Here is a 23732-nt window from a genome sequence, read left to right as displayed (position 1 = left end):
AATGCAAAACAATGTTTATGCAGGACATTTTGCTCTTCTTGTGTTTGTGCATGGCCATTTTATCATACTTGTACAATACAACAGTGCCTTGCTTTGATCCCATGATATGGTTCTTATATAATTTACAGGTCAGAGTTTGTGTGTTACAGCCACATCCTAACATTGCCTTATTAGCTGTGTGACTCCATGGTCTTGGTAACAAAACTGTACAGAGCAAGTTCAGGTTCTTGATGATATGCCTCACAAGCCCGGCTTGCTTTGTCATAACGTGCAAGGTTCAGTACACTGTTCAGCTTGGTGGGAATTGGTGCAGCCTTTTATAAAGTTTTACAGGAGATAAACTGGTGGGAATTGGTACAGCCTTAGCAACCAAATAGTAAAATCATGTGGCAATGTGTTCAAGCCATTTCAGTTTATGGCTATCGATACATAATTGAGCAAGTGTATCCATCTCCAGCCACTGACACCTTTTATGTTGTTATAAACAGCGTTTATCCGTGCCGTTTGTGTTCCTGGTAGAGGATAATAAAATGAATCACATGCGTGCTGGTAGTACCCAGCATCAGATCATGTGCACAAACCCCCATCCCTCTGTGAGGGGGAGTGGGGGGGGGGAGATGACTTACAACAGTGCAAGTGATTTACTGACTCCTGCACACAGGGAGGATTATTAGCCACAGCACAAAATATATTTGCTCCACCTCCACCACTATCTCCCCACCCTTGCAATGCTCTCCCGAAGGGAATTGGTGTTTGTCGTATATTACAATAATAATATTAGTCATAATATTAACATCGAATTCTATTACTGCTTCAATAATTTTATGTAAACTAATATAAATAAACTTTTCAAACCCGAAAGTCTTGTCCCTTTTGCAGTTACTACTTTGTGCTGCTGCAACGCATGAACGTGAAAAGCAGCACTTCAACATGATCATTGGAGCCATTTACATATTACATACAAACAGGCACCATGGTTGGCTTTGCCCGGCCAGGATGCCACACACATCTTCCTTCGCTCCGATCGCTTCTCAACCTCCTTTTCCTCTTCCCAATCCTATCACAATCCCTTTTTTCTAATTAATCCCCCACCTTTTTCCTTACGTAAGTTCCATATAAGCAAGTTCCTTCCTTTGCCAACATGATTGCCAACATTATGATGAAAAACTGCTTGACAAACATAACTTTCACTGATATTTTTCTCTTCATATTAATGCTTTCTTTGTGCTTGTGATTACACCTGTTGCCATACATGTCATTGGTAGTCCAGGAAGCGTAACGAGCATGTCACTTGCCACCGTTGTCACATTCTATCTTGATTTTGTCTATTCTATTCATATCATGTTACTGTTGTATGAGCTTTAGTTTTTGTAAGTCAATCGAATGAATTTCACGATGAGAAGCTATCTTTGCTTTATGTACTCATTGTATTCAACATAAGAAACTGCTGGTGAGAACAGTGATGGTTCTGTCAGTGCTTCCAAGTCACAAGAATACAGGTTCAAGTGCTTGTGTTCATTCATTGCCTTAAACACACAGATGAATGGGTTCTTTGTGTTTGCTGTTATCTAAGCTCCTTTTTATCACCTATCTATATCTGCTCATCTATTTTTGTATTTCATTTTACACTGTTATCTTGTCTCACAAGGAAATTCATTGCATTATTTTATGATATTGTTGTGGATTCGCGCCCGCCGGCATGCGAGCGGCCACGCAACTCGAATCGCGGCACGTCGCCCACCGGACGGACAATCCCGTCGTGACCCTCTCGGACCAACGCCGGGAACTAGTCACGGGTGGGCCTTTCGGACTCACCACGATCGTGCCAATCGGCCCCCCGCGTGGGATAGGGTTGCTCGCCAAATTCGACCTACCTAAGTACCCACACGGAGGGTAGACCGGGCGATCGCACCTCGCCGCAGGTCGACTTCGGACACGGGCCACTTTAAGCGACCCGTTCCGTACTATCGGGATAACCGAGCGGTGTTATCGTCAACCTCGACGGTTCGATTAATTATTGGGCGTATTTAGCCCATGACCAACCCTTTACGTGAAGTAAGATGGAGATTCAATAAAAGAAAAGACGAAGCGAAACGGGAAAAACAGTTCAACATAAAGCACATTTATTCCGCGGCAAACGGAAAGCACACATATACAATTTCAACAATTATGCACCAAAAGCAAATGTAAAAGTAGAAGAAACACAACAATTCTGCACAAAAAGCAAATGCAACAAAAGAAAAACACAATGGTTATGCACAAAAAGCAAATGTAAAAGAGAAACACAATGCAGATCTACTACTGACTACCGAGCACACGGCAACACTTATACAGTTTTACTTCACAGACGGCGCCGACAACACATATACTCAAAGCAAAAGAAAAAGGAAGGGGCCACCCTCAACGATGAGGGGGCAGACGGGCCTGGGGCCGAGACCGCGTCGAGCCTACCCGTCTGGTGATGAGGCGCAAAATGGCGGTGGCGCCCCGACTCCGCGGGCCTCGCTGGCACTGCCTGGAATGGGGTGGGAACGGGGCCCCCTTCTCACACTATCTCAGCGCGGGGGGAAACAGGAGGGGGTTGTTGATGCTCGGGGGAATGAGGATATCTCGCTGGCTTGGGTCCCGCGACGAGCGACTCCACCGCGACCTCGGTCGCGTTACCGGCCTCCCCTCTCCGCAGCTCCCCGACTCTGACACGAGCGCCCTCTCGACTGCCTTCGCCGCCGCCACAACTCTCCAACTCTCCCACTCTCCACTCTTCTCAACTCCGTCCAACTGCGATTCAGAAACTCTTTTTCTCTCCCGATTCAGAAACTCCCTCAACAACTGCCTTTTCGGCGAGCGAACGCGGCCCTTTATAGCCCCCGGGGCTTCGCTCCTTCACCTTCGACCCTTCACCTCTGGCTGGCTCCCCATTGGACAGAGGAAAAGTGGACGTGAATGATTCTTGATCCGATTTCTCGGAAAGGCTGGTGTTTTTGCACCCGCTGCTTGGTGCGCGCCCTGTACGAGTCCAGGATCGGTGCCCACAAGCGGCGCGGGAATGGCGGTGATGCGATGGTTGCGAGAGCGAGATGTGACGGCAAGGGTCGTGGCTGTTGTTGTGAAGCGGAGTTGCGGTTGGTGGTTGTTGTGTGATGGCTGTTGAGACGTGGTTGGTGGTGGTTGTGGTGGTAGTAATGGCGGCTGGTCCAAAATAAAGATAGTAAAAGAAAAACGGCTATCTAAAAGGGTCGCAGCCCGAATGAATGACATTTATTCCCTCGAAACAACGGGTTTGGGCCTAACTACACATATACTTACAGAGATATCTCACCTACGGGACCTGAATGGTGGTTTGCGAATTTCGTCAACCACAACAATATATTATCTTGTTTCACAGGAAAATTCATGTTTGTATAACTATTCTGAGCAGAAGTACCTGGCGTTGCCCAGGGAAATCCAATACTCGAGACTTGAACACGGAGGTGTTATAATATACCTGTGTAAAGCAATCTTTTTAATAACAGGTGCATGTGTAAACACTATAATAATTAAATTAGTGTTGTTGACAACAAATCACGATATACAACGTTAACATACGATCTTCACAATATATTACTCCATTTATCCCAGGAAAGAAACCTAGGCAGAGAAAAAACAAGACCCGATTAAGGCTTGAAGACCAATTCTCTGATTTTTATTTTTATTTATTTATTTTTTCATCCAAACATAGCCCTCAACCTTCCTCTGGTTGAAAGAGCAGGCCATGCAAAGTTTTGTTGCACTGTTTCGTGCACGGTTCGAATGCATAAACGAACAAACAAACGCACAAGCAAATGTTTGTATATCTATTAATTACAAGCAATTTCATTGTATTTCAGTTCATTGTAAGGTAGGCAGTTGTTGCTTTTACGACAGGATATGTAGAGGTAACATAACCTTTGAGCTGTATCATTTGGGTTCAATTCCTGACCCAACTATATTCTGTCAGATTGGTCCAGGCAGGGCATTGCAATATCACAAAGTGTGCCCCTCCCTTGGCTGGACTTTAATCCAGGTGTCCCATTGACTCACATTAGCTGGTTGAGATTAATGATCCCACTGTCTTTTGATGAAGAATAGGCGAGTTATCACTGGAAGCCTGTCTAAATTTCGAAGATTTCCACCCTTATCCACAAGGACACTGCATTAGTAGCACAAGCAACACTCCCTATCAATGAGGTTAGCAGCCATGAAAGTAGTGGTTTCAAATCTAATATACTGTGTTGATTTGTCCATTGTTTACTTATGACCTTGTAATTCATGTAGAAGTGCACTGCTGTCTCCTAATGTCCTTGTTCTACTTCTATCATATTGTTGCGGATGCAAGCTTTTCTGTGAGCTTCGATTTTTGTACAATGATTCAGGGGTGCACTGCTTATATATACTGGTTCTCGTTGGCTACCAGGATCGGCCCACTCACGGGCTGGGGAGCTGTGACAGGCCTGGCCTAATATCACGAAGGGTGGAGATTTTGGAGGCAAAACGTGCAATTCTGAAATGTGCAATAATATCATGAACTGAAATACAATGAGAAGAGGATTTGATCATTGCATGGCCAGACTGCACCACCTGGTTGCCTGGTCGGAACCAGGTGGGCTGGTCTGCTGATTGGCTGGTGGGCTGCTGCTGATCACCTTTTGAGCTTATAGGAAAAACTGGTCTCATGATATGACCAACAGAACAAGAGGCTATGAAATGGGCCGTTCGGCCTATCTGGCTCGACAGATTTTGAGACCTCAGTGACCAACTAAGAAACTCGTGTTTACAAAAATCACTGACTGTGTCTATCTTTACCCTGATCAGGAATGACCGAATGAGGTCCGCATCACACACTCTACCGCGGTCACCAGTCACGACATTGTCAGTAACACCCAGGCCAGAAACGAGTATCCCAGATACAGTCAACTAATTAACCTCCGCCATCGAAGATCGGAGGTTACTGTTTTCACCCCTTTCTGTTTGTTTGTTTGTTTGTTTGTGAACAGTATTACGTAAAAACTCGTCGACGGATTTCGACGAAACTTGGTGGGGGGATTAGGTATGGTTCAAGGATCATGCCATTAGATTTTGGACTTGGTCCAAAATCCAATATGGCGGCCATTTTGAAAAAATATTTGAATTTTTTTTTGCATTTCTACATGTTTTAAGTGATTTCCAACCCCCCCCAAAAAAGAAATTGTTCGAGAAAAAAAAAATTTTGCAGCTTTTTTTTCAACAAAATTTCGATTTTTTTAAAAATTTTTTTGCATTTCTACATGTTATAAGTGATTTTCAACAAAAAACATGCCAACATTATAATTGCGGCTGATTTTGGAACTTCAGGTGGATATACCCACGTAAAATCAATTTCTGTCTCAAGGAATCTAATTATGACAAATGAATTGAGTATGTAAAAGGGAAAGTTGCAAACTATAACTCTGTGAGCACTGTTGACGTCAAATTGAATGAATAGGATATCAGGTTCACTTGAGTGACCTCGCAGTATTGGTGGCGGAGGTTTTGCACTCTACCGAGTGCTCCCCCTCTAGTTAGTACTGTGAGTAGGACATTGAGTGGGACAGCCTCAGACAAGTTTGTGGTATGTGAGTTTAAATATCAATAAGATATTGGATGAAATTCAAAGATCAAAGCCATTCTTGTTCATGAACTTAATTCCATCCTTCCTCTCATTTTGAAGTTAATCCACTGTCCAGCAGTTGAGTGGGGTTCTGTTCACTTTTCGATCCACCTGGGTTAAACATAAAGAATGGCGACATGGCCTATGTTTCTCTTTTGTTGTTTTTTATCTGTAAACAATGTTCATGCTGGTGCAGGTTTATGGTTAAAGGTTTTGTTGACGTATACTTATATAGCATTACTAGGTATGAAATATGGCTTTGGAATATTTGGCAAGGGGCTTGCATAGGGTTGTGGATATTGGAAGTTGGGGTTTAGTGTCAGGTTATGAGTGGGTTGCAGGGAATTTGGGGTAGGTTGTAAAATTTTTAACATTTTTAGTTAAACGTTATCCCACTAGTTTGTTTTTTCCTTTCCAAATGTGTTATTGAATACTTTGTCAAACCAAGCATTCACCAGCAAATGTCGAGTTGTTACACTGCCTTCCACTTCCCCCAAACAAATGTTTTCCATTTCAACTGTCACTGGATGGCTTTTCATAACCTAAACCCAGCAGTGACCCTTCTCCTACCCAGGGAAGGGGTGGTTTGGGTAGGTCACCCCCCCCCCAAAAAACGGATTTTATTTCTCTGTTAAATGTGGAATTATACTCTACAGAGCAGTACAATGTGGTACTCTTAGTTTGGTTAAAGGTTTACTCTGAGGCCTCCATATTTTTTTCTCCAAATTATCTGATATATAATTCGTTTTTGTGCTGATGCTAAATCATGTAATCAACTGAAGTATAGAATGAATCATTAATCGTAATGCTATTTCTTTAGTGCTCATTCAGTCTATTGTTGTTGTCGTTCTCACTTTCTCACTCCACTGAAGTGTCATTATTATGTGTTCATATAACCCAGAATGAATGTCCCAACTAGTTTTGAACAATTGCTTCGGTGGCAAAATCCGTCCAAGTTGAAACGGAAGTTATGGGTCAGAAATTGCCCAGAATTGCACGTTTTGCCTCCAAAATCTCCACCCTTCGCGATATTAGGCCAGGCCTGCCACAGCTCCCCAGCCCGTATTGCCCAGAATTGCACGTTTTGCCTCCAAAATCTCCACCCTTCGCGATATTAGGCCAGGCCTGCCACAGCTCCCAGCCCGTGAGTGGGCCGATCCTGGTAGCCGACGAGAACTAGTTTATATAACCAGTCCACCCCTGGATCATTGTACAAAATAATAAGACATGATGACCAACCAAATTTTATAACCCGATTTCAAAACAAACAAGAAAAATAGCAATCAGAGATTGCAAACCCTTACCAGGACTTATTTTGAGTGGTGTATTTTTGTAGGTTTTAGGGTAAATCCAATATGGCTGTCAAACCATATGACCAATGATATCATATGTGTGAACCTTTTGTTCCTCATGGACAGGTGGTTATATGTGTAAAGTTTCACCTCATTCTGTTCAGCCACTTCAGAGAAGAGGATTTTTGAAGGTTTGTTTTTGAAAAAAAAAACAATATGGTTGCCAAATCACATGACCAATTACATCATTAATTTTTTTTCTGTGCACCACTTTGTCCCGAGATGACCCTCAAAAATGTTCATACTGATCAGATGTGGCGTTCTTCATATGCAATTATGACGTCATAACGAGGGCACCTATGATGTCATAAAAAAGTCACTCATTCCGTATGAGCAGTACTTACTATGTGCCAAGTTTGATTTTTTTTTTCCTTGGTGCAGTTTCAGAAATACAGAGGTCCAAAGTTTTTCCATTTTTCCAATATGGCTGCCACACCACGTGACCTATGACGTCACAGTTATCATTGAAACATTCTTCATAAGCAGTCGCACTAATGGTTAAAATTTTATCTCAATCCGACAAGCGGTTGCAGAGAAAAACACGAAAGTTCTGTGCAGACAAACAAACAAGATGTCGTGCAGAGCACGATACTTGCAAAATCCATAAAACAAATTTGACTATAAAAATAATTGGTGGTTGAATTCAGTTACCTGATATGCAAATCCTCTTCAAATTTCAAGTCAATGGGATGAAAATTGAGGATTTTAAAAAATACCACCTTAGTTGTTGACCTTTGACTGATTTTGACCTTTTGACCTCTACAACAATAGGCTTCTTCCTTATGACAAACTACCATGTGGTGAAGTTTCATGAAGATTGGTTTGAAATTGTGACCTGGAGGTGACAGACAGACAAACAAACAGACAGAATAACAAAATCGACTGACCAACATACTTGAAAAATCTTCCATTTTGCAAGTAACAAACAAACAAATGGACCCAAATTCAATACCCTCTCCTCTGGTGAGGGCAACAAGAAAGCATCTGAAAATGCAATGCCTGTCCATGTCTGTTTTGTATTCGGTCTTCTGCTTCTGCTTCTGCTTCTGCCTCTGCTTCTGCTTCTGCTTCTGCTTCTTCTTCTGCTGCTTCTTCTTCTTCTTCTGCTGCTTCTTTTGCTGCTTCTTCTGCTTCTTCTGTATGCGAAACATGACAAAAACAGCTAAACAAAAAATTGATGATTTCAGACAACCTTGATCTTTTGACATCAAAAGCAATACGCTTCAGTGACTCCACATGCAAACCCTGTTCAATTTTCAAGTCCATCAGCTGAAAGTTGATGATTTTATGCAACCTTAACCTTTGACCTTTTGATCTTAAAAAAACGCAATTGGCTTCTCGCTTTTGATTGGTGAACCAATTCAGTGACCCAATATGCAAATTCTTTAAATTTCAGGTCAATTGGATGAAAATTGACGATTTTATGCGACATTGACATTTGACTTTTTTGACCAAATTATTAATTTGTCGTCTCCATATTTTCATAATAAAACTTGGTTGACAATTTGATGACAAAAGCTCGAATTGTCAAAAAGTTACGGCCCGGACAGACACACACAGACACATAGAAGTGATTGCAAAACCCCATTACCCGCTACGCGGGGGACAGGTTAATAAATGTGCATCCATAACCTGTTTCCTGGTATGTACATATACATTTTATATCCTAATCTCCCACGAGCATTAACCTTGCAAATTTATTTGAAATAATTCACCACGATAATTGGTATAATTACATTCTTGTTCATTAATCTGTCTATAATTCCACCAGTGTGTGTGTGTGTGTGTGTGTGTGTGTGTGTGTGTGTGTGTGTGTGTGTGTGTGTGTGTGTGTGTGTGTGTGTGTGTGTGTCTGTGACCGCTGTTTCTCGACAACCGCTGGTCCGATCTAATTCAAACTTACCAGGTATATTGCTGGGGCCCTGTAGATGTGCCTTTTCAAGGTTTGATATTAATCGGACAAGTGGTTCCCAAGTTATGGCCATTTATTTACCAACCAATGACAGGACACGGTGCTATGACATCACAATTGACGTCACAATTCTTCTTTTTTTTTCTTCTTTTTTTTTGCACGTACGGCAATGCACATACGTGCATACGGCAACGTACGTACTTATCATATAATTAAATGAAAGATGTAATATTACTAGTTAAATCAAATGAGGCAGAAAAAAAATCTATTAGTCTATTGGCATTATCTGGAAATATTGGTCCAGGAAGTCCTGCATGTTCGAGACTGCCGACAAGTATTTTTGTAAAGCACACATCCTGAGGTTTATGAAAATGCTTGTTGGCAGTTTTGAAAATGTCCTATAGGGGAGATATCTGGTTACTGTGGTAACCACCTCCACAAATCTTCCAAAATCGATTAACAATTCAGAAAACTTATTCGGAGGAATAAATGACCGATTCAAATGTTCACTTATGTGTTAAAAAAAAATGAGTTAAAACGAGGTCGGTTTGTTATCTTTGCCAAATGTTGTGCTTTGGATTCACTTTTGTTTTCATGATAAGGCTTATTGTCTATTTATTGAAAGGTGATCAGCAAACAAGTATTGATTGTTTCCATGGAAACCATGAAAACACAGTTTCGAGGTCAGCATGACAATGAACACACCTTTTAATACAAGAAGCACTCCACTGACAAAAAGATCCCATCATGACTACTTGCAGGAAGCTGTTGAGGCTCAGTAGTATAGAAAGGGGTGTATCCTTTCAGAAAGCATTAGAGGTGAAAGACTCACTGCCTGGACTATGTGTAGGCTTCAAGGAGCGGAGGAACAACGGGTTCCTGTGTAGACCGGACTCAATCATATTTCATTGATCCAATGAGCTCCCAACTGGACCAGCTAACATCTTTCTCACTCATACCACTCATCAATGCTCCTGCTCACGAGGATGATACAATATGGACGGTCATTCTAAGACATATCAATGTTTCGGATAAACTTCTTCAGTGGCGGTGTTCAACTGGCACATATTTGCATCATTGACGTGTCTGTAAACACTGAATTTACCTTTAAATACATTATCATTTAATTTGAAAACAACTACATGTACATTGGCGATGCAGTTTCCATGGTAACAGTTTGCACATTGCTCTGTAAACATCGGTATAATGACACCAAGCAAAGATTGTTTTATCACAAGATGCATCATAACCAATGCTAAGTCCCACGCTCATCCCTCCAATGAGAGCATAGTCCAACCTGTATATATTCTTGTACAGTATGCAATTTACACCCTTATATAAGCACATTTTATGCGAATCTTTCCTCAATAATGTGTTCCAATGGTTTCCATGGAAACAATCAATATTTTTTTTACTGATCAGCTTTTGATCAATAGACCCTAAGGTTCTTTATGAAAGTGAAAGTGAATCCATAGCACAATATTTGGCAAAAATATTAAACTTCAGGTTTGAAATGAATTTTGACGCAATTTTTATTCATTTTTTTTTTTACTGAAATATCATGACCTTTGACCTCTAGAATTGGCCTAAACCATATTTTATTTTTTGCTTGAAGTCAGCTGATAGACTGTGTTAGAAAACATTTCATTCAACATTTGAATTGGTCATTTAGTTCTCCAAATAACTTGAATGGATAATTGATCAATTTTCGAAGGTTTTTGGGTGTGATTACCATGGCAACCAGATATCTCCCCTCGAAGACATTTTCAAAACCACCACCAAGCATTTTCATAAACATTAATATGGGAGCTTTCCAAAAATACTTGTTGGCAGCTTATAACACGGGGTACTCCCAAAACTCATTTTGAGGCCACTTTTTGAGATCCTTCCAATAGCCTCAACATGGGCCTCCTACCATGGGTCATCATCCCGAAAACCGGCCTTGCGAGTTTGTAAAAGTTTTCCTGTTCATATGAACTTTTCCTTATAAAGTACTTGTCCATAAAACAAAATTCTTCATACAAGACATTGGTAGCAATTTAGCAAAAAGAGTTGGAATACAAGTAGATAATGAAAATGATGGAATGAAAAAGGGGAGGAGAATGGCTGAGAACAAGCAGTATCACTTGAGAGAGGGAGGGGACAATACATTGAAGGTTTATGATTGCTTTGGTACCTGCTGCTTTCCTCCTTGCGAGAAAGGTGAGTATTGTCGGGAGAAAAAACATAGTGAAACAGATTTGGGTTTCAAAGATACGAGAACAGTTGGCTCAAGGTAAGAGAGTGTGTGTGTGTGTGTGTGTGTGTGTGTGTGTGTGTGTGTGTGTGTGTGTGTGTGTGTGTGTGTGTGTGTGTGTGTGTGTGTGTGTGTGTGTGAGATTGGTTTTAAACTCCAGATGCAGGTTTCAGAAGATGAAATGGAGCCCTCCCAGGTCTCAAAGTATCTATCTCCGTGTGTGTGTGTGTGTGTGTGTGTGTGTGTGTGTGTGTGTGTGTGTGTGTGTGTGTGTGTGTGTGTGTGTGTGTGTGTGTGTGTGAGATTGGTTTTAAACTCCAGATGCAGGTTTCAGAAGATGGAATGGAGCCCTCCCAGGTCTCAAAGTATCTATCTCCGCGTGTGTGTGTGTGTGTGTGTGTGTGTGTGTGTGTGTGTGTGTGTGTGTGTGTGTTTGTGCAATATGGATAATATGTCACGTATAATCACATATCGATATGTGTGTATATAATGTGTATAATATGTAATGTATAATATGTGTATGAATCACAATCGTGCATGTGTATGTCAGGATTGGTGTGTGTGTGTGCATGCCGCTGCCACTGGTCGTCATCTCCACTCACGAGTCTCGAAGACTTAACGGAGCCTTCCCCAGTCCTGAAGTATTCATCTTCACCACAGCAAAGAACCTCGACTCATGGACCAAGCCATCTCCTTATCCATTCTCCATTCAACAGAGCCTTCCTGGGTACGAAGCATCCATTTTCTCCACAGCAAGGAACGACTCATGGACAACGCTGCCTCCTTATCTGTATGCCATGGAACGGAGCCTTCCCATGTACTGAAGCATCAATCTTCACCACAGCAAAGAACCACGACTCATGGCCAAAGCCGTCTCCTTATCCATGCTCTGCACAATGGAGCGTTCCCCAGTCCTGAAGTATTCATCGTCACCACAGCACAGAACCACAACTCATGGACCGAGCCATCTCCTTATCCATGCTCCATTCAACAGAGCCTTCCCCAGTACTGAACATCCAATTTCTCCACAGCAAGGAACAACGCCTCATGGACCAAGCTATCTCCTTATCCATGCTCCATTCAACAGAGCCTTCCCCAGTACTGAACATCCAATTTCTCCACAGCAAGGAACAACGCCTCATGGACCAAGCTATCTCCTTATCCATGTGCCATTCAACAGAGCCTTCCCCAGACCCCAGTACTGAACATCCAATTTCTCCACAGCAAGGAACAATGCCTCATGGACCAAGCTATCTCCTTATCCATGTGCCATTCAACAGAGCCTTCCCCAGTACTGAACATCCAATCTTCACCACAGCAAAGAACCATGACTCATGGACCAAGTGTCTCCTTAATTGTGCTCTGCCCAATGGAGCCCTCAATGATACTGAAGCATCCAGCTTCACCACAGCAAATGACCATGACTCATGGACCAAGCCATTTCCTTATCCGTGCTCCCTTTCCCCCTCCATTCCAGAAGTGGCAATGATGTAGATCCGTCCGACCTTCCACGTGACCTCCAGTGTATGCTCCGTCTCTTTCTCTTCCCTCTTGGTCCCATCCTTCCCCGGTCTCATCCCTCCTTGACGGGACAGAATCGACAAAACCCACCAAGCTGCAAGGCAAGGCCAGGGTGCCAGACCATGTCCCATATGCATGTCAATTGGCTCAACTCTGGGCACTCCCTTTGCAGCCTTCTGCCCCATCAAAGCTGCTACCCTCAGCTCAGTTCTCACTTTCAATGAAGTCGTTATATCCCACAAACTTTGGTCTCTCTCATCCTCAACAGGTGGAACTTTGCAAGAGGGAGTTTACAAAAGCTTGGGCCTTCTCTCCTGGCAACATGGGGTCAACAAGTCCCATCAAACTGCAAGACCAGGCCACATCACAAATGCATGTCGAATGACATGATATTGCAAGCCTCATGGGCATCTCGTCCCATCAAAGCTGCCTTTTTCTGATTGGTCTTCACTGCCTTTGAAACTGATGTATTTGATGCGGCCCTCAGTCCCCTCCATCCCAGACGAGGGGAAGGCAGCATATGCCACCTCCTCCTCGCTGCCATTGTGTGTGTGTGTGTGTGTGTGTGTGTGTGTGTGTGTGTGTGTGTGTGTGTGTGTGTGTGTGTGTGTGTGTGTGTGTGTGTGTGTGTGCACGCGCATGTATGTGTATGTGTCCGTGTACATACGTGCGTGCACGTGCACACTGCTGCTCATTCTAAATGATTTATCATTGCTCTGAAATGACAATTTTAGAGCAGCTTGGTTTTATTGCAAGGGGATGACTGTGTAATTTGGAGGTTTACCCTTTGTGCTCTCAGTTATTGCATTGGGTAAAACGAAGCAGATGACAGTTGTTCCTTCCCTGAAATATACAACTTTGTTTTTCAAAGTACAGGCTTTTCCCCATATAATTTGAGTTTGTAGTATGCACTATAAGTAGCAGATTGTTGACATGACTTATCTTACTGTACATTTCTGTCTGTGATTTGGACCATTGTACAGTTGGGCATGTTGTTGGTAATTCACCTTTTGTGTTAGTTTGCCTTTGATGTAATATATTTTGCCCCTGGTGTCAATAACTATCTTAGATAGGCCAGCATGATCACTCAGAACGTTGGTCATGAATTATTTTTCTTTGTTTGGCAGGATTTCTTTTTAAATTTATGCCTGGTGTTGGCTTAATAGTTCGAGTGGTGGGCTTTGGATCCTAGGGTCCTGAGTTCAAATCCCACTCAGCTGTTGAATTAATACCGGATGGGGTTAACTTGACCTGTCATCCTACTGAGGTCAGCAAAATGAGTGCCAGCATGCTGGTATACTGTGTCGGAGTGGTGACCCATCCAGGATTGTACCAAAGAGCCAAGGAGATTGCTTAAGCAACACCAACGCACAGAGTATGGTCCCAATCTCCTCTTTTTTTCAATTTGGTGAGCCAGGATAATCCGTTTGGGGTGTACTCAAACCAGAAGGACTAAGAGAGCAATTTGGGTGGTGTTAGCATTACCATAAGGATGAGACAGTCTTCCTTCAGTGAGACAGGAATTGAAAAGATTTTTGAGGGACAAACGTCTCAATAACCCAACTGCATTTACAACTGGAGCACTAATCCTAATTACAGGTCAAGCCAGTACCTACACCCCTTCCACCACCCCCTTCACCCCTCCCTCCAACACCTAGTCTTATATACATAACCAGAATATAATATGGAACCCTGGGTGGTTGGAAAGAAAACATTCAGCAGCAAAAGAAACCCAACTGTCAGGAATGGCCATTTGCATCATTTATCAGATCATCTCTTGAATTCAGTGACCAAGTCAGAATTGAGTGACCCCATTGATATTATTTGAGGATGCATTCAAGGAGAGAATTGTCTCAAAAATGCCACCGAGTAAAGTCGTCCCATTTGTGTGAGATAATAAATACTTCCAGTCTTGACTGCATTAAAATGTACCAAGTTGTTCAGACCTCAAGTGTGAATCTTTAAGATCTGCGTTAGGAGAGGAGATAACACTAAAGATGCAAAAAATAAAAATATGACATACAATCTCACGAGGAGAAGTGAGCAAAAGTCTGTTTTGAAAAATGGAATTATTTGTCGAGAAGTGAATAGGATTTGTTTGTGCCGGAGGAAAGCAGGTTGTTGGTGAAAAATGAAAGAGTTTTGAGCTGAAGATGAAAATGGCAGGGAAAATGCAGCCTGGCCAAGACAGGTTGGTGGCTGACCTGGCAGCTGTAGTGTCCCCAGAACTCAGTATCACTCCTTGAAGTCCATCAACAAGGTTTATTCTAAACAAAGCCACACTCCTTAGGTACAGGCAATAATGAGAGCAAACAGCTCTGTTACCGGCCACGGCGCACTTCTCACACACTCCGGCATTCCGTATCCAGATGTATATCGTTAAAGCTTCAAAGATCACAATAAAACGAATTAACACCAATAATTGATGAGATTCCAAGGGTAAACAAGAAAACACTCACACCATTAACTTATTACAATATCTCACCCTCCATCCATTACAGTGAAAACATAGTTTCGCGTTTGGTGCAATCATAATCTTTCAAGTAGGCTGGGTGTTTTGACCTGATGGTCTGAACGACGTAACCGAACACAAGAGTTCCCAAGATGATTTGGCCGTTCTGAATTCTCTAACCCTGTAGTTGACATTTCATCACCAACACCCCCACCGAACTTCACCACGGGCTCTTGCTGGTCCACAACCATACTTAATAGCATCGGGGAGCTCCTCTCCTCCGAGGGCTCTGGCCAAGGATGCAACTGGTTCACATGCTTAAGTACAATTTCACCACTACGTCAATGTGTCTGATAGGACATTGGTCTGGTTGGCCTCATCACTATACCGCACAACCATAGATCCCCTTGTCCATGGTTCTTTGCAAACACCATATCTTGAAGAACAAAACCACAATCTGTTCTACGATCGTACTCCTTTTGACGATCTTGTTGGCTTTCAGGCATATTTATTCTCAGGTGAACCAGATCCAGGCACAGGGTCATTTCTCCATTGAACAACAATTTTGCTGGTGTATGGCCAATCGATTTGTGTGGGGTAGCATTATACTTCATTTGAAAATGGACCACTTGTTACTCACTGTCGTTCTCCATGGTCATCCTCTTCATGGCCTGTTTAAAAGTCTGTGCCATCATTTCTGCCAGGCTGTTAGAAGTTGGTCAGACTGGAGCCAAAGTAGAATGACAAACTCCATCTAGAGCGCAAAAGGCCCAAAATTCAGCAGCGGTGAAACAAGTGCCAATGTCTGACACCAGATATTCTACTCAAACAATGGTTTTAATAAGGTCCATCAGACATTCAAGAGTAGCTGTTCCAATAGCAGATGCCATGATATGGATTTCTACAAATTTTGAAAATGCATTAGAAGCAACCAAGAACAAAGGACCTGCATAATCCACATGGAGCCATTGTCATGGTCCATCTGGCAACTCCCATGGGTGCAATGCTGCTGCAGGAAAGTTCCTGGCATTTATTTGACAGGTATTATGACCCTGTACCCATCTTTCACTATCCTGAGTGATGCTGGACCACCACACAGAGCCTGGCTCAAACCTTAATACGGACCACCTCTGGGTGCATTTCATGTCATTTATTTTTAAGATTTCTGCATGACCAGGCTTGGAATCATGACTCGATGGCCCCATAATATGTAATCACAGGCCAAGCTCAATTCCTCTTTCCAACTGAAAAAAGCTTTCAGTTCCTCGCATGAACTATGGTCGGGTCATCCCAGCTGTAGGTACCTGTAGACCTGACACAACAAACGGTTCCTCCTCATCCAATTCTTAATGTATACTGAGGTAACTGTGGATGAGTTGGTGTCCACCATGTGCATGACCATTTCAGTCTCAGGCACGCTGGGAATTTTACCAGGACTATCAGGCAAGGGTAACCTACCAGTCCATCACAATTACCATGAGCCCTCCTCGGTTTATACCTCTGTACGTATGAATATGCAGAGGGTGATATTGCTGTCTGTCATGGGAGCTGAAGTATACCAAGTGATACGATCGTTGGTGTCACCTTCCAGGTAACCATCTCTGTAACTATCCTCTGAGTGACTTTTGGAGATGCCATCTGTGGAATGGGTCAGTCTTCTCCCAATAAACCCAACAAGGGTTTATGATCACTGTGAATCTTCATGTGGTGACCCGAAATTTGTTGATGCAATTCTTCATTCCAAAAATGACTGCTAGTTCTTCTCTGCACACTTGGGCATAATTTTGTTCTTCTTGGTTATGGGTCCTCAAAGCAAACACTATGGGTCTTTATTTACCATCATCCATCACATGTGACAATACTGTACCCACTCCATATTGTGCAGCATCTACCAATAGCATGAACAGCTTGTTACTGTCATAATGCACAAGGACTTCTGCTGATGTCAACAACCATTTTGAATGCTGAAAAGCTTGCTGCTGTTCAACCCCACCCCCTATCATCCCCCATTTCCACACAATGCCCTTACGGAACAAATGGTGTAGGGGTTCCAACACTGATGAAACCTTTGGAAGGAAACGGTGGTAATAGTTCAACATCTCCAGAAAACCCTTCACCTGGCTCACATTCTGTGACTGGGAATCATCTACAATGGCATGTACCGATTGCTGGAAGGGCCAAGTACCCATTCTGTCTGTCCAGTACATCCACAGTATGTGATGGATTCTGCAAAGAAGAAGCATTTTGCTTGGTTCAACCTTATCCCTGCCTGTCGCAGACAATGAAATACTTCACCCAAGTGAACAAGGTGATTTTCCTTATTCTTGCCTGACACAAGGATGTCGTTCAGAAGAGCCACTACAAATGATATCGATCTTAACGTGCCTTCCATGAATTTCTGGAAAATCACTGGAGCCGACGAAATGAAAGAGGGCATAAGGTTGTACCGATACAAACCACGATGTGCATTGATGGAAGTTATAGTCCTTAGACACCTCTTCTAACTCCAGCTGTTGATACGCAGCCATTAGGTCCAACTTCGAAAATATCTTCTCACCGCTCATCACAGCCGATAGGTCTTCAACCTTAGGAATTGAGTACTGATCCACGACTGCTGCCAGAATAAACATTAACTTGTAATCCCCACATATCCCAAGAAAACCATTACATTTTTGCAGGATATGCCCATTCTGAAAAAAAGTTTTCTTGATTATTCCCTCAAACTCTAAATGGTCCAATTCTGCCTCTAGTTTGGCTTTCAACACAAGAGGTACATATCTAGCCTTGAGGAACCTAGACCTTCCTCCTTCTCTGATGTACAGATTAGCCTTCATACCCTTGACCTGTCCTATTCCATTATCAGGCTTGCCTCAGAGCCTTGCCATTGAACCCCATTTTGCTGCAACTGCTTGATTTCTGAGCAATTCAATCTCAGCTTCTCCAGACAGTTCCTGACTATCAGTTTTGATTACGACAAATTTCAAAATCCTTTTCTGTTTCTGGAACACCACCTCCACATCAACTTCCCCAAATACAGAGAGTTACCCGTAAACATTTTAATTACTCGATAACATGGTCACATGGTAGGCTTCTGTGCGAGTGAGTCAAAATATTTTTTGTTGACGGAGCATTTTTCCCCCGTGGCAATCTCTATAGGAACGGCCACACCTCAGCGGTGCACAATGTGTCCCACATTATCACATCTGAGACACTTCTCCTTCCGAAATTAGCAAGTACTTGAAGCATGTCTGCCTCCACACCTCCAGCAACCTATTCATGCTTTGCTGAATCAGATCCTTCCAAAGGCTTGCTTCTCCAGTCCAGCTTGTTGAATCCTACATCTCACAACTGATTCATCGTCAATCCGCTCACACTCCGTCTCTGCATGCCTCATGAACCAAGGCTTTTTCTCTAGCTTGTCCCAATCCTACATCAGACTCCAACAATTTTGTCTGCAGAGCCTCTTCCCTCACCCCAAAAGTGAACTGATCCCGTATCATGTCTTCCAACAGGGCTCCATACTCACAATGCTCACTCATTTCTCAAAGTTTAGCGAGGTATGCACTTACAGCCTGTCCTGGCTGCTGTACACACTCGCTCAGCCAGAACCGCACAAACGCTTGATGTGACCTCGGAGAATAATGTTCTTTCACATCTTCACAATCTCCTTGTAGGTTACCTCTCCAGGATCCAGGATAGGTTACCTGGAAGGTGACACCAACGATCGTATCACTTGGTATACTTCAGCTCCCATGACAGACAGAAATATCACCCTCTTCTTGTTTTCATCGGTGATTTGGTTGGCCTCACAGTAGAATGATTGCTCTCAATGTAGGCCTCCTATGACTCCCTCGCCAGATGGAACTCCTCCAACATTCCATAGACCACCATCTCAAGAATGTGGCATTCCACATCGTCAATTATGTAATGTCCCCAGAACTCAGTATCACTCCTTGAAGTCAACAAAGTTTATTGTAAACAAAGCCACATTCCTTAGCTACAGACAATTATCAGAGCAAGCATCTCCGTTCCCGACCGTGGTGCGCTTCTCACATGATCCTCCCTTCTGGAGCTAGATGTATCCATACAATAATACATGGGCCAGTGTTTGTTTTTTTTGTGGGTTTGTTTGTTGGGCTACTCCTCCTACAGTTCTGGCTCAATTGCATCCAGACTTGCTACAGAGGATCAGCATGACCCCAATCAATGTATAGGCATGTTTTTGTCTTTGCCAGTGGTCTTGGTGGGGGTGGGGGGAGGGAGGGGGGATGCAAATTTTCCATGTAAATGTGTATCGTGTAGCACCATCTCCAGGTGGGGGAGGTTATTACAAGTCTCCACCATTTACAGCACAGTATTCCTGTCCCCATGTTTTCCAGTGTCGTGGGGTGTTTTGAATTATAAGTAGGAGGTATATTTTTGCTTCATGCACAGAAACCGGGTTATTTAGTTTTCCTTTACAGAGCTGTTACTTGTGTATACACCACCCAAATAACGGTATGTGTCAGAACGTGTTTCATGCTTAGAACAAGATCACCCGTGGAGCGGGTACTCCACTGGTATTGTTAAAGCTTCAAATATCACACAAAGATGTCAGGTCAGGTCAGGTCAGGTATGGGAGCATGCGCCAGAGCAGCGCATCATTGCGTCCACTTTCCACTGGTACTCCAGGGGCCTCCGTCTGGCCATTCTCCAGGCAGATACCTGGCCCATCCCCATCTCCTTGAGATGCTGATCAACCTGCTGCAACCACGAGGCATGTGGTCGGCCCATTGGCCTCCTCCACTCGGTGAGAGTGACGTTCACCAAGAGGGATTTGAACTCAGGATCCTTGGATCCCAAGCCCACCACCCAAGCCATTAAGTCAACACCAGGCATGTGTGTATATATATATATATATATATATATATATATATATATATATATATATATATATATATATATATATATATATATATATATACACGAGGTCCATCTGAAAGGTAATGGGACTGAGCCTGCTGTGTACTCCACTTACACAACTTGAATGAACGGGTTGCGTCAGTCTTTCGCAACATTCCAGCAATATATATATATATATATATATATATATATATATATATATATATATATATATATATATATATATATATATCATTGATGATGGTTGACTGTGCTCGTTGTGTGATTTTTTACAGGTCATGTTTTACACGTTGTCTTGTCTGAGTCGTCGCGCTTTGAGTCGTGAGCAGAGAGCCAATCTGAAGTTTCTTGCCAAGCTTGGCAAAACACCTTCCGAATCCTTCGCAATGCTGCAGCAAGTCTACGGGGAAGAAACAATGTCACGTACACGTGCATTTGAATGGCACAAGAGGTTCAAAGAGAGATGGGAGGAGGTTGAAGGCGATCCACGGTCTGGAAGACCTTCAAAGAGCAGAACGGCGGACAACATCGAGCGTGTGAAGCAGACGGTGAGCACAGATCGTCGACTTACATTGCGGATGATTGTTGAGGAACTTTCCATCAACAAGGACACTGTCTGGAGTATTATCACTGAAAATCTCGAAATCATAAGGTGGGGTGCAAAGATGGTCCCCAAGCTGATGTCTGAGCACCAGAAACAGCAAAGAGTCACTGTGTGTCAAGACATTATCGAGCCCCTCGAGGACGATCCAGACCTGCTCGGGAGAGTCATTACTGGTGATGAATCGTGGATATTCAAATAGATCCCGAGACCAAACGGCAGAGTCGTCAGTGGAAAAGTCCGGCATCACCAAGGCTAAAGGCCCGGTCACACCTTGACGTTTTAGCCAGCGATGGCAACGTATTAAAATGTATGTAAAACGCTGGCTTACGTTGAACTTTTGATGTTTTTTTTTTAAAGATTCGGACGTATTCATAGCGACTTGGTCTTATGTATAACGCATTGGTAACGGACACAGAACGTTTCGTTGTGTTATAGATAACTTATACCAACGAATGCTGAACCTGTTGTCGGCCTACACAACCGATGCCCAACGATAGTCTAACTTAGGCATAGCGCGTTGCACGCATCGCCGACGATGTCGTGACGTAGCCTATTAAAAGGCTGACGCAGAATGATTCGAATCATAACTGCCGTAGAAATGGAAGTGTCAACATCGCGGTCACACCTTGGCGATCTTTCCAGCGTATGCCGACCTACGAAAAATGTGTCTAAAACGTTGGGGCACGTCAAATACGGTATGAGTAAGTTTGGTATACGTGAGTAGAACGCTAAAGTACGCTATCATACGTCGTAGTAAGTAGAGTACGTCAAGAAATTTTAAACATGTTCAAAATTTTACGACGTACTCTGCGTATGACACACGTTCCGCATGCGATGGGGATAAGTTTTACACACGATATGTGGACGCTTACACACGTCCACAAAGGCTACTTATAAGCTACTCATAAGTCGAAACACGTCGCGGTAATGTCTTTTTTACGCGAAACTTATTTCTAACTTATGTTTGACGTACTTTGAACCAATTCTTTACGTAGTCCCAACACACATCGACGTATGTAGACGTATTCCAATGACGTCTTCCGGTCGACAAAAAAAAATAAATGAACGCGTTTCTAGCTTACAATTGCCATATAAAGACGTGTTCCCAGCGGTTTTGGGAATTGGTATATAAAAATGCTGCTCATAAAAGGGGAACCCAACAGTGTTTTCGAGTCCTTTTTGAGTCGATGTCCATGTCAGCAGTAACAGTATCAGTATCAGTATCAGTATTAGTATTAGTATTAGTAGTAGTTTGTTCATGTTAGCAGTAGTAGGTGAGTGTGAGGGGGAGGGTGTGGGTTATGATGGATCCTCCTTGCGTCCGCGTGTCCACGGGTAGGAGACATCTTTTCACCATTGTTCGAAGTTCTTCGCGGCTAATTTTTTATGGGGCTTTTTCAACAATGAGCTATAGCTTGTTTTTACGATTTAGGTCTATTCATAACGGGTTGGACAAATGCACAATGAACTAATAATGTGCATAGAGCGCTTCGATAACTTATAGATACGGTATACCAACGAATAATTATTCTGAAGCCGGCGTTCACAAACTATGCCCAACGATAGCCTAACTTATCCATATCGTGCGGCAGTTTATCTTTGCCGGTGACGTGGGGTTTGCTATTCCTAGGCTGCCACTCAACGATTTAAAAGGCTGCATCTCCACTATTGAAAGTAGACGCTTGCGCTCAACAATTGGATTTTTTTTACACTCAACGACTTTCAAACGGTACCACTCAGCTATTTTCATTGTTTACAATGAACGATTTAAATTGCTGTCACTCGCCTTTGTTTTTTGACGCTGGGGTTTGGAAATTTTAATCGTTTCTATTGAACGTGCTAAATCGCTCAAACCCCACCATTGAAAGTAGACGCTTGCGCTCAACAATTGGATTTTTTTTACACTCAACGACTTTTAAACGGTACCACTCAGCTATTTTCATTGTTTACAATGAACAATTTAAATTGCTGTCACTCGCCTTTGTTTTTTGACGCTGGGGTTTGGAAATTTGAAGCGTTTCTTCTGAACGTGTTAAAACGCTCAAACTCGACTATTTTAAATAGACGCTGCCGATGGACAATTGGAATCACAGCCAAGCTAGACATCGAAGTGTGATCATCCTCGTCATGCCGAAGAAAAGTTTGAAGAATGCTGCAAATAAGTGTCCTGGCCGTGGCTGTGGACGCTGACGCAAGGACGATCCATTATACCGACGTCTTTCAGCCTATGAGTAACTTAAAAGTAACGTCTGTCGATGTGTGGCAACGATCGCGTAACGTGCCAACAACACGTTAATCATAGGTTAGAAATAAGTTTCGGGTATGCTAAACATTACCTCGGCGTGTCTCAACTTATGATTAACTTACAAGTAGCATGTGTTGACGTCTGTCAACGATCGCAGACCGTGCCTACAACTTGTGGCCAGCGTAGCGGAACGTGTGAGTCATACACCGGCATACGTCGTGAAATTTCAAGCATGAAAAAATTTGAGGACAACCAAAAAGTACAACGTATAAAGCCAACGTACAACGACGTATGGCAGTGTTTTTCAGCGTGCTCTCTATGTTATCAAAACTTACCCATAATGTATTCAACGTGTGCCAGCGTTTTAGAAAAAAAAATTCAAAAATCGGCATACGTTGGCTAAAACGTCAAGGTGTGACCGGGCCTTAAAGAAAGCAAGGATGTCGGAGTTGAAGGTCAAGGTGATGCTCATCGCGTTTTTTGACATCAAGGGCCTCGTCCACTTCGAGTTTCTACCACATGGTCAAACAGTGAATCAATACGTGTACAAGATCCTCCGGCACCTCATGAGATCAGTCTGGGACAACAGGAGGGATCTGTGGGAGAACAACACCTGGGTACTCCACCATGACAATGCCCCTGCTCACAGTGCCCTGAGCAGCCGATAGTTTCTGGCAGAGAGGAACGTGCCAACTCTGTAGCAACCCCCGTATTCACCAGACTTGGCCCCTTGTGATTTTTTCCTATTTCCCAAGCTCAAGGGGGTAATCAAGGGGACCCGATTTCCTGATGTGGAGGCCATCAAAAGGGCCGTGATGACGGAGCCCCGGTGATTCCAGAAGAAGCCTTCCGGGGATGCATCGA

At 43.1% G+C, this 23732-nt stretch overlaps 1 protein-coding gene across 1 annotated transcript in view; it reads right to left on the bottom strand.

The window, feature by feature from the left end:
• Positions 1 to 1798: 1798 nt before the first annotated feature.
• LOC147023415 (uncharacterized) overlaps positions 1799 to 23732 on the bottom strand; it is a 29066-nt gene continuing 7132 nt past the window's right edge. The window contains exon 3 of the mRNA XM_085888819.1: positions 1799 to 8132. Within this exon, the coding sequence (XP_085744945.1) occupies positions 7942 to 8132 (191 nt within the window). The 3' untranslated portion in view covers positions 1799 to 7941. The remainder of the gene's footprint in view (positions 8133 to 23732) is intronic.

Source organism: Eptatretus burgeri, chromosome 7 (assembly GCF_056783735.1).
Source record: "Eptatretus burgeri isolate ZD-2024b chromosome 7, Ebu_testis_v1, whole genome shotgun sequence".
In the NCBI taxonomy this organism is placed as follows: Eukaryota; Metazoa; Chordata; class Myxini; order Myxiniformes; family Myxinidae; genus Eptatretus; species Eptatretus burgeri.
Note: the sequence above shows the minus strand (reverse complement) of the source record. Positions and strands in the feature narration are given on the sequence as shown.